The following is a 12,602-nucleotide window of genomic DNA, read 5'->3' as shown; positions in this document are numbered from 1 at the left end:
GCCGCCAGCAGACCGAATTCGCAGCCCCTCAGAAGATCCAGGTATCGCTGGTCTTGACTATCTCGTATGTTGAATTGAATGAATGTCTTAATCGACTCTTCAGTCTCTCCATCTGACAAACACCTCATCAGTCCTGAACCGCTGAGTACAAGTACTCTCTTCAAGAGGTGTTGTGAAGCCTGTCTTGTAGGCCTCCAAGCCCGCATGGGCAATCATAATGCCATTGTCGATGGCAAACCGCTCATCCATACCGAACACACTTCCACCTCGGTCCCTTGCCATGATGCCCATCATATCTTGAAGCCTTTCATTGCAACCCACACCTCCAACGATCAACACTTGATTGCTTCCAACATGAGCCATTGCTCGCTCTGTAATCTCCACTAACATAGCAAATACAGTCTCTTGCAAGCTGAAACACAGATCTGCTGGAGTAATGACTTCTCCAGTAATAGAATCCCGTTGTTCTGGATTAGCCTTGAGTTCTGCAGCCAAGATGTCGATGCTGGCCAGGATTCCGGAAAATGAACAGTCCATTCCCTTAACCGCATACGGCAGATCCAACAACGCCCTTCCTTTTTTTGCCAGCTGCTCAATATTGTATCCGGGAGCGGGGTCGTTGCTGATCTCCAGTGTTCGTGCAAATCTATCGAGACAGTTCCCTACTGCAATATCGAGAGCTTCTCCAAATATTCGATATCTTTGCTCGGCGTATGCGATGACTTGTGTATTTCCTCCACTGACGTATAACACCACGGGATTATCAGCGCCTGTAATTTCCCGTCCCATCTCTATATGTCCCACGCAGTGATTGACCCCAACAAGTTCCTTCTGCCACAGGAGTGAGAGCATTCTGGCCGCCACAGCTACACTTTGCAATGGAGCACCCATTCCCGGCCCCTTTGTATAGCATATACAGTCGATGTCGTTAATAGATACTCCGGCTTCTGTCATGGCTTCCTTTACGAGTCTGACTACCCATGTTCGATGGTGTTTTGCAGTGTCTTTGGGTAAGAACCCCTCTCCGGGGGGTGTCACGAAAGTATGCCGAATGTTGGACAGTACTTGTGCTGGTTTGCCGGGAGCAGGATGTGAGATGACACCCACGCCGAGCTTATTGGCACTTCCCTCTAGCCCTATGGCGATCATGGTTGCGTTTTCTGAGACTCGAAATGTGATGTTGTTTTGTGTTGCACGAAGAAGTAAAAGTAAAACCCCGCTTGATTTCCTTACAGGGCTGCTGCTAATCGATAAGCCAGTGGGAAGGCTGAGACTGCCCACCCACTTAGCTCCGCACACTGTGATTTGGGATTTTTTAAAAAAAAACTCAGTCTGATCTAGAGATTTTCAAACAGTACTCCTTCCGCTGAAGAAGCACTGAAAACATTTGAACACTTCCTTTTGACATTATGAAGTCCAGGGGTGGAGTGGAGTGGTGCTACCTCGCTAAAACAGATGCTAGCGAAAATAAATCTAAAGCACCGGGTAACGTTCAATTTGTCAACCTCCACTTTCCACGAAACTCCCAATTACTTTATCTACACCAGCCGAGATCATGGAAGTCGACGATTTCGAGGCGAAGACGAATCACTTCCTCTCTTGGCTTGCCTTTCAGGGAGTTGTCTTGAGCCCGAAAATGGCACTCGTGGATTTGAGGAGCTCAGGTCGAGGAAGAGGAGTCGGTGAGTGTTTCTGATCCCACAAATCATCCATAGGAGACTAGTTGGACTTTTCAAGTCGATTGTCCATCTATGTTCCTAGAATCACATACCTTTGCCTTGTGCGCACTGTAACAAGACCTTTACTCATTTCATACAGTGGCAACCGGAGATTTCGAGTCGGACGAACTGATATTCAGTGTCCCGCGTTCCGCAGTGTTGAACTTAAATACGGTTTTCTTTGGCTCGAGTAGTGTATCCGACCTAGAATTCAAGATCCGGAATTTGGCAAGTTGGCTGGTATGTTATTAGATATTTGTCATAATTTCGATCACTCACTGATCTCGCACAGGCTCTCACCGCCATCATACTCGATGAAAGTCGTCGACAGGATTCAAAATGGGCTCCCTACCTCGCGATATTACCTCGACAGCTGCACAATCTTACTTTCTGGTCGGATGCGGAACTTTCGGAACTACAAGCCAGTAAAGTTGTCAGCAAGATTGGAAAGTCTGGCGCAGAAGAGTTCTTCTCCAGGTCCCTTGCCCCACTTGGATTAACAGACTACAATATCGAAGAGTGCCACAAAGTCGCGTCGATCATAATGTCCTATGCATTCGACATTCCGGAAGAGAATACAACAGTAGATGAGAAATCGGGAGACGAAGGAGAAGAATTGGTGTCTGATGATGAGGAGGACGAAAAGATATTGTTGTCAATGATACCTCTTGCTGACATGTTGTGAGTATACCCAAGCAATGTTTTTGGTCTTGGAACAGTTCAGGACCGTTCTAGGACCGGACGATTTGTCTTTTTGTACATATCATTCGTCCTTGGAACTTTTGGTTGACTCTTACTGGCAGAAACGCAGATGCAGACAGGAACAATGCTCGACTATGCTGCGGTAATAAAGATTTTGAGATGAGAAGCATCAAGAATATTGCTGCGGGCGAGGAGATATTCAACGACTATGGCCAGCTACCCCGTTCCGACCTCCTGCGACGGTATGGGTATGTTAGTGAGACTTACGCACTATACGACGTGGCAGAGATAATAACACAGGAAATGCTTTCCCTCTTCATGTCCAAAGAAGCGTTTCAAGGCTTAAATCTGAGTCCACTCAGCCAAGGACAGCTCGATAGCAGGGTAAGTGGATATCCTTTGCCATGGCATTGCTATGTCAAGACCTGTTTACTTTACTACGTTCAGAACTGACTCCGTTCAGGTTGAACTGGCAGAACGAGAAGGCATCTTTGATGACTCCTATGATCTCTCTCATCCAGGACCCGAAAGACCCAGCATTCCAGATGAACTTCTTGCTCTACTCTACTTAGTTCTCCTCGACGACCAGAGTTTGAAGGCCCTTTACGACTCCGACGGCCTTCCGAGTCGATCAAAACTTGCCACGGAAGTCGTTGGTCAGGTCCTCGTGACTGTTATTCAACTCAGGGAAAAGGAATATGCAACAAGCCTTGAAGAAGATGAAACCTTGCTCTCAACAGGAAATCTTCCTCATCGAATTGCCATGGCTGTACAAGTGCGACTTGGCGAGAAAGCCGTCTTGAGAGCAGCGATCAAAGAAGCAACAACCTTTACTGGAAGCAACAAACGAATGAGATTGGGAGGAAAGAACAATTTGGTCGGTGAGGGGAAGGGGAAGAGATCCATCGAGGAACCAACAGGTCCAAAGAAAAAGGGTCGGTTCAGATGAACTACGAAAGGCACGTTTTCCATGATAGGTTCTATTCTGTCTGAGAGTGTTTAACCCCCGGCAAAATGGCTTTATTTGTTTTTCTTGCTTGCTCTCTTGAGCGCTAACTAAAATACAACAGACGACCTGTATCTGCCTTTATCTTCTAGGCCTGTGGTGACACAACGTCTAATACCAACAAAGCTTTGTTCACCCGGATCCGTGGATAACGCCTCCAAGTCAAACACGCATCTTCAAATGATGCTCCGGGAAAGGTGTGATGTACAGGAGCGCCATAAGGGCGCGATTTCGTGTTCCGGGATGTTGTGAGAGGAGATGGTTGAAAAACTCAAGTGGGTGCTCTTGGCTGCTGGGTGGTAGCGATGGCGCGGCTATTTGCCGGACTGACGCCAGGAGGTCTGGCTACTTGTGCAGCCTCCTGTCGAGTTCGTTGGGGGTAGAGGTGGTTGGGAAAGGGGATGGTTGCTCGGAACCGCAATGCTTTGGTGTCGTATGGGTCCAGTTCGTAGACGGCTTGCTCATCGTCGTCGTCTTGGTCGTACTTCCAACGATCGGACCCGCTCTCGTCAACACCCTTCGCTGCTGCGGATGACATCCCTCTGCGGTCGATCCAGAGGCGGCCATTACGACCGATTCTCCGACGATACGCTGGTTGTCCCTGGGGCAGATCTTCTTCAGGAGGGGAACTGTACCTGAAGGTGAAGGGTTCAGGCTTCTCCTGGATGGGAGAGGGCTGGTCAAAGGATTCCGATGTCACAGAAGAAGGTGGTGTCATCAGGTACTGATATTGGGCAGTTGCAGGACGGAAGCCCGTCTCTACCCCTTGACCGTTGACCGGTGAGAGAGGTTCTCGAGTCAAGTCGACATGGCCTTGGTTCCATTTTCGATGCTGAGCAGCTTTTTCTTCAATTTCATTCTGGAGCATGTTCTCCTTCTGAGCAAGCAGGTCCTCCAATAAGATGAGATCGGCATCGAGTGGACGGCCATCAGACCGGCCAGGTATGCGCAGCTGAGTTCCAGGAGGACGCTGAAGCATAACAGAATCTGGCATCTTCCTCTTCTGTGGTTGTTCCTGGAGGTCAGCTTCGGTCAGCTGATTATTGGGGACTTCACTTACCCTCTGGTTGATCAAGTCCTCATCGTCGGTCTTGATTCCGAGACGGACTTTGGCTTCCTTAACCTTCGCACGTTGCTCGAAGATGTTTCGGTCCACTTTCAGAAGTTCCCGTTTAGTCAATTCTCTTTGCAGTGCCATGGCTATGAGGAGTCTTCCATCTTCCAGTTCCTTCCTCAGTCGCTTGAGTTTGTCTGTACTCTGCATGTCCCGCTGTCTTGTCTTCCGAGTCTGCCGAATATCTCGGCGTCGGAAGCAGACATATGGGTCTCCATCATCCTTTTCTTGATTTTTCTCAAATTTGAGAGTTGGTTGGAGCGGATGGTTGCCCGACTTTTGCCTACTTGCTCTCCAGTGGTCATAGATGTCTCTTGCGAACTCTTGGATCTTCTCGTCAACTTGTTGTTTCAAAGCAGATCTCATGATATCGTAGGGTATCACGGTGCCATCTACTGATGCGAATGGGGCTTGGACATCCGCGGTCTCTTCGTAGATTTCCATGATCTTTTCGAAATCATCTTCGGAGCACTTAGAGCCAGCTGGCCTCTTTTGGTTGTATGCTTTGAGGAAGACATCATCTTCGGTGGTCATATCATATTGACAACCCCTGGTCTCCTCGACGGTTTGGGAGAAGCGGATGTAGGTAGCAGGTTTGTCAAATATTAATGAGTACAGGGCATCATAATCAATGTCTTTTGACAGTTCTGCTGGCGGCGCGGGGATTTCCTTTGGGGCATCCTTATCCGCTGCTGAGCTTGCTTTTAATGCTGCCTGGAGATGGTATTCCTAGTGAGTGTTAGTTGGTGCAGTGCAGGCCAGGCACAGTCGGATCATCAACTTGGGTGATCATGTGACCGAAAATTAAATCATCGCACGGAGATAGCTCGGAGTTAATACCTTTTCTTCGGATTTTTCCACGCCAGATTCGATGCTCACTGAAAGCTGATTCAGGAGCACTTTGTATTCTGCAGAGTCGATCTCATTTTCTTGAAAGACTTGCTGCGATGTAGATTTGTTTAGCTTCCGAACACGAACCTGTCGACTCATGGTGAGATCGAGAGTTGGTCGCCACCGTGCGACCGCGGAGGGATGAAGGTTGTGGGCGAGATCGCGATCTGTTCACCCTGAAAATTGGAGGAGGCATGAAGGAAGGTGTTTGATGATGAAAGCCGAAAAATTAAAACATTTCGTCAAGGTGAATGCGATCTGTTGATGAATAAAAATCGCCGCCTCTTCGTATGTCGTCTCGCGATTCAAATTTTCACGCACTCTCAGCGGGTGTTGATACCTGGTTACGGGGCGCACGGGGCGCAGCCTGAGCCGAACCCACACCAATAGAGTTAGCGCCAAAGAGGGTCCCCAGGCTGACATATAAAACTCAGTTTGCAGAATGTCCACAGCGCCGGTCGAACATTGAAAGTCTCGATTGCAGATGATTGATTCCAGAGAAGTGCAAGGATAGGTTTCTTGGAAAAGTAATTTACCCTCGCCCCCCAATGTTCTGTGGATTTGCCAATTGCCACAACAGAGGGCCACGCCACCAACCGTAGTCGGAACGTCCATCTCATCACTGGGTTCCTTTGTTCCTCTGTACTGAGGTCATGAGCAGGTGTCCCTTATCAACACCCCCCACCAAATCCCGTTGTTTATTTTATCTATTGCCCAGAACTTTGCCTTGTGTCTCGAAAACGCTTCTGTGTTCCATCACTACGACTTCCCTCAGTCTCACATGAGTTTGCCCCCTTTTTTTCCCCACCAGGCCTGAGAGCGCATCATATAACCATTTTCAAAATGCTTTACAGTCCAGAAATTATTCATTAGAGTACTTCCACTCACTCCTTCTGAAAAATCTTGAAATAGGCAAGGCTGCGAGAACGTCCGAAGGAGCCTGGTGGAATGGGCCAAAATTGCAGTTTGAACATATAAACCAAATGGGTGTTTTTTCTACGAACTATACGAGAGCTACCTAGGAGCGAGGTCGCTTTATATTACTCCATAATCGCACTTGATAAATGAAGAAGTTCTTTCAAAAATGAAGAATACCCCTATTCTCGCCTAAAGCAGTTAGCGCGCGGCTGGCCATTAATCCGCATACGGAATGTTCACACAGGACAAGTTGGACAACCCCACATCCAAATCCAACCCCTCCGACCTCATACACGATTCAAGATGGGCAACGCCAGCAGCGCGGTGTTGGATAACATTGTGCAAGGGTCCAACTGTATGGAACACTTCTGAGCCCCATTCGTGAGCATGAGTTGCTAACCACCATGACAGTCGATCGAGATGAGGTGGAGAGAATCCGCAAGCGGTTCATGAAGCTGGACAAGGTGCGCGAATACCTCAGACCATCCAATATTCTGGTGTCAGCGGTTAACGATGGAGTTATAGGACAACTCCGGCACCATCGAGCGCGAGGAGTTCCTCAGTCTTCCCCAGATAGCTTCGAACCCCCTCGCAACACGAATGATAGCAATATTCGACGAAGACGGGGGCGGCGATGTCGATTTCCAAGAGTTCGTCTCGGGGTTAAGTGCATTCTCGAGCAAGGGCAACAAGGAGCAGAAGCTACGATTCGCATTCAAGGTCTACGATATCGATCGCGATGGGTATATCAGCAACGGGGAGCTCTTCATCGTGCTGAAGATGATGGTCGGCAGCAACCTGAAGGATCAGCAGTTGCAGCAGATTGTGGACAAGACAATCATGGAGGCAGATCTGGATCGCGATGGGAAGATTAGCTTCGAGGAGTTCACAAAGATGGTGGAGAATACGGATGTTAGCATGAGCATGACTTTAGGTGAGTCGTTTTCTCGCGCAGAGGGTTTTGGAATAGTTTGGTGCTGACGATATGCAGAATTCTAATATCGCCCCACGAGAGAATCCCAAAAATCACGATATAACGGCCGTCGTTTTGTTAAGGTTGGGGGACTAGATTACTCGGATGTCCTTCAAAAGCCTCAAGGGTTGAGTTGAGATGACTGTTTGGACGGTCTCTGGTCTCAGAGGCTACCCCATGAGAAGAAATGCAATAGTGTTGCACATTTCCTGGCTCTTTTTGCCCGTGTTCCTTGCTCGTACTCGAGCTTGGTCTGTATCCGAAGTATGGCCGTTCCCATATGCTATTGGCAGTTTTTCAGCGATTTCTGCACGTGCCCAGTTCCCTGATTAAGGTATAAACCGTTCCTCATGCGCAGCATTCAACTCCTGACAAGGCCTTCGAGAGGGGATCCCTACCCGTTCGTACCTTCCACTTCTTACAACGGGTGTTCGTGAAGGCAATCTGGCCACGAAAGCAATCTGGCCACGAAAGCAATCTGGCCACGAAAGCAATCTGGCCACCCGCCAAACTGGTGCTCTTGCCAAACTCCATGGCACGGACCCAATTAACTAGAAGTACCTCCCATACAAATTTACCATGTAAAATACCTGGCCAGATTGCTTTCGAGACCGGATTGCTTTCACGAACCCTCTATGGTATGGGGGAGGTACGGACGGGTAACTTCCGCACAAGAATGGTATGGTCTCCTCCATGTTTGCGTCCCCTTTCCACGTCAGCCGATGACAAATTGGCGCCCAAGGCTCGTCTTGTAAAATCTAGCTTATGGAGGTCAACAAAGTCAAGCAGAACAAACCCGCCTCGCTTTTCAGGTTTGTGCATAATTCATGCACCACAACCATGGTTATCAGCAATGCAAAACACCACTAGCCCTTGCCGTCTTCCTCTTTCCGTAGATCACAAATCTACAACCCCCAAAACTGGTGCATGGAGCCGAACGAGGATGTTGGTGATCACTCATGAGGCGGATCCATGGCCTACTCAGATGAACGCGCAATTATGCAAAGGATTTCCGCCCAGCCCCGATTAGGCGGGGGCTGGGGGTTTGGAAAGGCGAAACCTTCTAGAAGGAACACAATGAACGGAGATAAAGGTTTCACCATGGAATCCAGCCACTTTCAACTCGGGCCTGGGATGGAATGCTTGGGTGAGGGTTGGCACGGTTGTTCTAAGCGTCTTCTAGAAAGTCGCTTGAACGAGCTGAGTGGGGCTGGTCTGTGCGGCTTCCCACAGAATTGAGAAACTTGACATGAGATGAGACTTCTAGCCGAGAATCCGAGATGAGTTGTGGGTGAATGGGGGGGTGGGCAAGGCACGCGTCAGGGGTGAACATGGTGAGACTGTAAGGCTGCATTCGTTTTAGCTGTTGGTTTTGAAAAGACGGAAGAACATTGTCATCATCGCTTTTGGGAATCCTTGCGAGGACGCGAGGACTGCTGAGGTGGACCTGGAATGGAAAGAAAGCTCGGAAGCTTGGGGATTGTCGGGCTTCCACGTCTTCGGGCGTCAAGCTCCCCTTTGGTGTTGATATCTGTATGCACGTTTCAACGGCCCAACATGATGGCTGCTGAATAATCGTCCGTGGCATCGACCTATTTCTCTATGGCACGTGGTGGATTCAAGGGACTTCCTAGGACAAGGCTCCAGTGGGAAAGGAATTTCCCTGCAGGTTGTGATGTGCCGTGCGTGAAATGACGAAATGGAAAACGTTCAAGATCTTCCGTTCTGTACTGAATCTGCAGCCTCGTCGGGGCGGCTTGATGCGAGTTTCGACTGGCGATCCGGAACAACTCCATTCGGGATGAAATTGCGAACCCCTGACTCCGCGCGCGCCCTTGGGGGGGGGGGGCCTTTGGGGCCTTGACGGGGTGTTACACTCGGTATTTTCTGGGCGCATTTCTGCGAATCTTTTGTCCGCATAATTGTAAAAAGGAGCTAGCACGGGCTCATGCGCCTGAACACGGGGCTGCTTCTGGCAAAGCGGCAAAAGAAGGCATGGCTTCTGCAAGTACTTACTGTACTCCGTAGTCCGTAACCTTACAACGTAAGTGCCAGTCTGCCAGGGCACCGAAGGCCGCTTGGAACGGCAGTAAAACCGCACTTGCAGTCGAAACAAAGTGGAAGAACAGGCGTGGGACCGAAATTGGAAGACTGCCGATTGGCTGATGCTCCCGTCCGCCCACTCGCCCACTTACTCGCCCACTGACCGAGGGGGCTGCAGACTGCAGTGCTGCACACTCTTTTGGAATCTGGACCGGCACTCTATCGAAGCTTGAACCGGACGGCCGCTCGCTATTGGAGCGTGCCGTGTTGAGATTGGGATTGACCAATTGCGTGTCTCTCAGACAAGTCTGCCCTGACTCGAAGGGAGCTTTCCCAAGAATCTGGGTGCTCGAGCCGCTATTGAGTGATGCGTGGGTGGCGGGGTGGCGGGGTGTTGAAGTGAGAGGGGAGTGGGAGCGGGACGGCTATAAATGTGGCAACAAGACGACAGCAGGAGCTGAAAGTGAGTCCTCTCAAGCTGAAGCACGTCAGTGAAGACGAGACCAAGAGGCGAAAAGTGCAGCTATTGATCCAGCAAAGCGCTGCACGTAGAAGGGGGCGTCTGGATACGAGGCCAAGTGCCGTCCGGCTGCTCCGCATCTGTCGTTCCCAGCAATGATGGGCCGGCCTGCTGCAGCGGGCTACGTAGATCTTGGCCAGGGGTACGAAGGTGTTATGCAGCAAATAATGTGGCAGGGATTCAGGGGTCTAATTTGACGACCACCAGGACCTCACCTCACGTCGTAAACACAAGGAACAGGCCTCGACATTTCTCCGCAGACGTAGCAGAGTCACCCACCGGCGACCACGCCCACTTCGTCCAGATCTCCACCGCGCCCACCGCCGCCCACCACGCCCACCTGCCCCTGTGCTGGGCTGTCGGGCTCAGCTCACAGCTCCCAGCTCCCTGTCCCTCTCTGTCCATATCCATGCGCGCTGTTTCAGGGAGTATCCCGCCCCCCAGGGCAAGCGTGTGCAAGCGTGGACAAGCGTGCTGGTACCTGAACTTCTGCAGCCTGCCTGACGGGCTCCTGGCCCAAGGCTGCAAAGCCCTGCATCGACAGATATGCTCTCAGCAATGGTTGAACTCCTCCGCTGAGGAGGAAAGGCATTCTGTGCGGGCTGCGGGAGCTGGCGCTGGCGCTGGCGCTGGCCAGCAAACCGAGGAGGCTGCTCCCGAAAATACAGACAGTACTCCGTACTGCGACCGACTTGCGCATCTTATTGTGGCCGTCTCAGTCCTGAGGGCCACGACGGCGGCGATATCAATACCATGAGAGACAGCGAACAAGGACAGTGGCGCACCCCACAGCCACGCCAATCACGGCACCGCCTTGACGAGGCTCCCCCTTAGGATTGTACGCATTCCTCGTTGCGCTCTCGGCTCCCCCACAACACCGTCTTTCCTCGGCCTCTTTGGGACTCCTATCCGCATGCTAACCACAGGGGGCCCGGCATCCGATACGGGTTCGTTGATGTTGGTCGAGGTCCAGCGGATTATTCTGCCTTCCTTGCTTTCGCTCTGCTGCTTGCTCCTATGTCCCTCTGGTCCGAGCCAAGTCTTTGCTTCTTCGGCTGGTCCTTTCCCTTCCCTCCCCTTCCTTTCTTCCAACTCCCCCCTTCTCTTCTTGCCTGGACACCTTCCTTTTTGTATTCTTTGGCCAAGACCAAAATAGGTAGCCAACCCACAGCCCACATGTTGACTTGCCTTTCCGTTTCTGAAGCCTCACCCGCACGACCCCAAACCAAGGCTCAATAATTGCCTACCCCGGCTAATATTCCCCACGGCCCTTTTGGATGCTTTTTCTGCCTCTGAAAGCCTTCTTCTTCACTCGCGGTTGGACAGAGACTGGCGTCTCTGGTTTCCTATCTCAGATATCATATTCCAGAATCGCCCTATCTGGCGATCACTAGATCCTGGCACAGACGCCGCTCTGTCGATCCACCGGGGCTGATTATCCTGGCAGGGTCCAAGCAAGTCCCGAGGACTTTCTGTTTTATTTCCACGCTGTCTCAACCTTCGGTCTCGAAGTTTCTTCAGTGCACATAAACCAATCTCTCCACCGGCCTTTTTTCCGAGTCACGGAAGCTGTGCCCGCTGTTGTTCGCCAACAACCCACGACTCACGCGCGGCAGTCATCGTTGCGTAGCAGCCCAACCCGCAGCACACCCTGCCACTTGACCAACTCTAAATCCGCGTGCTGGCTAGGACTAGGTTGTGAGCAGAAAGCTCCTCATTTCGATCGGCCCACCTGATCCGCCTATCTCTGCCTCTGCTCCTGTGACTGAAATGAGGCGGATGCAAAAAGGGACAGAAACGTGCGTCCTCAAGTAGAAGCAAGATTTCCACACTGTGCCTGGCAGTAGCGCGGAAACCAAGGCGACATCTCGGAGCATTCCACACGCGGCGATTGGGCAATTGGACCGACCACTCCAACGCTTGTTCGTGGGCAGTGGGCAGTGGGCAGTGGGCACAGGGCGAGAGTGAGAGCCAGGTCGAGGAGACAGATCGCGGTGCACACGCTGGTGTTGAATAATTGCTCGAAACACCCCGCTCAGACGAGAGCCGAAAGAACTAGCTAGCTCTGGCTCCCTCCTCATCCACGCCAAAACAGCCACAGCAGTAAGGTCGACTCGCCTCTCGCTCCTCTCCAGCCCTCGTGCCCTCTTATTAAAGTCTCCGGCCCTGGGCGCGGCCAGATCTGCAGCAGTTTCTCACTAACTGCTCCCTCCATTCCTGTACGTGCTTCGTGCTTGCTGCAGCCATCGAGTCGACACCGTACGGCCTCCGAGAACGTTCAAGAGACCTGGCCGCGCTTGAAGTTTAGTAGGCACTCTTGAAGTCTGCCAGACGAGGGTCTCTGTACATCTCCAACTCTAACCCAACTTCATTCCGTTTCCTCCGAGTCTGTGGTCAGGCGACCCTCGAATTTCAAGCGTTCCAACTCATGCGATTTGGTCGTGGCGCCAAGGTGCCCATTATTCGGGCCCTTTGCCGAAGAGACTGAGCCGTTCAGAGCACCATCTTTATATCTGAGAGAACAAGCCGCCCAGTGCTCTCTGTGTCTGGCTGCTTCTCCCAGGTTCGGCAAATTGAAACAACAATCTCTCGTGGCCAGCTAGTCCCAAACGCTGTCTAGGGCTTCTGGAAGAGTTGGCTTTGGCGTGCGAGAACTTGGGACCTTGATTCACTAGGACGTCAGAATAAAGGCGCCCCTCCCCCCTCGAGCGCTGGAG

The 12,602-nt window shown here is 51.2% G+C and overlaps 7 protein-coding genes across 7 annotated transcripts; 5 read left to right on the top strand and 2 right to left on the bottom strand.

Annotated features, from left to right (window-relative positions):
* Nucleotides 1–99: 99 nt before the first annotated feature.
* On the bottom strand, nt 100–1,149 carry K444DRAFT_519665 (putative tRNA threonylcarbamoyladenosine biosynthesis protein kae1; the record flags this gene model as incomplete). The annotated part of the gene is made up of 1 exon (XM_024873975.1): nt 100–1,149. One exon carries the CDS (start codon nt 1,147–1,149, stop codon nt 100–102), a length of 1,050 nt encoding a protein of 349 aa, XP_024742046.1.
* Nucleotides 1,150–1,555: 406 nt separating this feature from the next.
* K444DRAFT_640791 (SET domain-containing protein) lies at nt 1,556–3,369 on the top strand (the record flags this gene model as incomplete). The annotated part of the gene is made up of 5 exons (XM_024884534.1): nt 1,556–1,682; nt 1,819–1,958; nt 2,011–2,399; nt 2,522–2,804; nt 2,884–3,369. The coding sequence occupies 5 exons, from the start codon at nt 1,556–1,558 to the stop codon at nt 3,367–3,369; spliced, it is 1,425 nt and encodes a 474-aa protein (XP_024742045.1).
* On the bottom strand, nt 3,357–5,724 carry K444DRAFT_608816 (putative enhancer of polycomb-like protein 1). Its single transcript, XM_024879455.1, has 3 exons — nt 5,381–5,724; nt 4,487–5,269; nt 3,357–4,429 (listed from the first exon to the last, which is right to left on the bottom strand). Exons 1-3 carry the CDS (start codon nt 5,528–5,530, stop codon nt 3,698–3,700), a joined length of 1,665 nt encoding a protein of 554 aa, XP_024742044.1. The 5' UTR covers nt 5,531–5,724; the 3' UTR covers nt 3,357–3,697.
* A 628-nt stretch (nt 5,725–6,352) lies between these two features.
* K444DRAFT_214620 (calcineurin regulatory subunit B) lies at nt 6,353–7,592 on the top strand. The gene is made up of 3 exons (XM_024871112.1): nt 6,353–6,704; nt 6,761–6,813; nt 6,875–7,592. Exons 1-3 carry the CDS (start codon nt 6,653–6,655, stop codon nt 7,328–7,330), a joined length of 561 nt encoding a protein of 186 aa, XP_024742043.1. The 5' UTR covers nt 6,353–6,652; the 3' UTR covers nt 7,331–7,592.
* On the top strand, nt 7,372–7,755 carry K444DRAFT_214598 (uncharacterized protein). The gene has a single exon (XM_024871111.1). It carries the CDS (start codon nt 7,461–7,463, stop codon nt 7,653–7,655), a length of 195 nt encoding a protein of 64 aa, XP_024742042.1. The 5' UTR covers nt 7,372–7,460; the 3' UTR covers nt 7,656–7,755.
* On the top strand, nt 7,593–8,421 carry K444DRAFT_214621 (uncharacterized protein). Its single transcript, XM_024871113.1, has one exon. The coding sequence runs from the start codon at nt 7,855–7,857 to the stop codon at nt 8,350–8,352; it is 498 nt and encodes a 165-aa protein (XP_024742041.1). The 5' UTR covers nt 7,593–7,854; the 3' UTR covers nt 8,353–8,421.
* Nucleotides 8,422–9,983: 1,562 nt separating this feature from the next.
* On the top strand, nt 9,984–10,642 carry K444DRAFT_625729 (uncharacterized protein; the record flags this gene model as incomplete). Its single annotated transcript, XM_024882560.1, has 2 exons — nt 9,984–10,027; nt 10,093–10,642. 2 exons carry the CDS (start codon nt 9,984–9,986, stop codon nt 10,640–10,642), a joined length of 594 nt encoding a protein of 197 aa, XP_024742040.1.
* Nucleotides 10,643–12,602: the final 1,960 nt, after the last annotated feature.

The sequence above is a fragment of the Hyaloscypha bicolor genome (assembly GCF_002865645.1).
Source record: "Hyaloscypha bicolor E unplaced genomic scaffold K444scaffold_17, whole genome shotgun sequence".
NCBI lineage: Eukaryota > Fungi > Ascomycota > Leotiomycetes > Helotiales > Hyaloscyphaceae > Hyaloscypha > Hyaloscypha bicolor.
The sequence above is the reverse complement of the archived record's forward strand: the minus strand, read 5'-3'. Positions and strand labels throughout refer to the sequence as shown.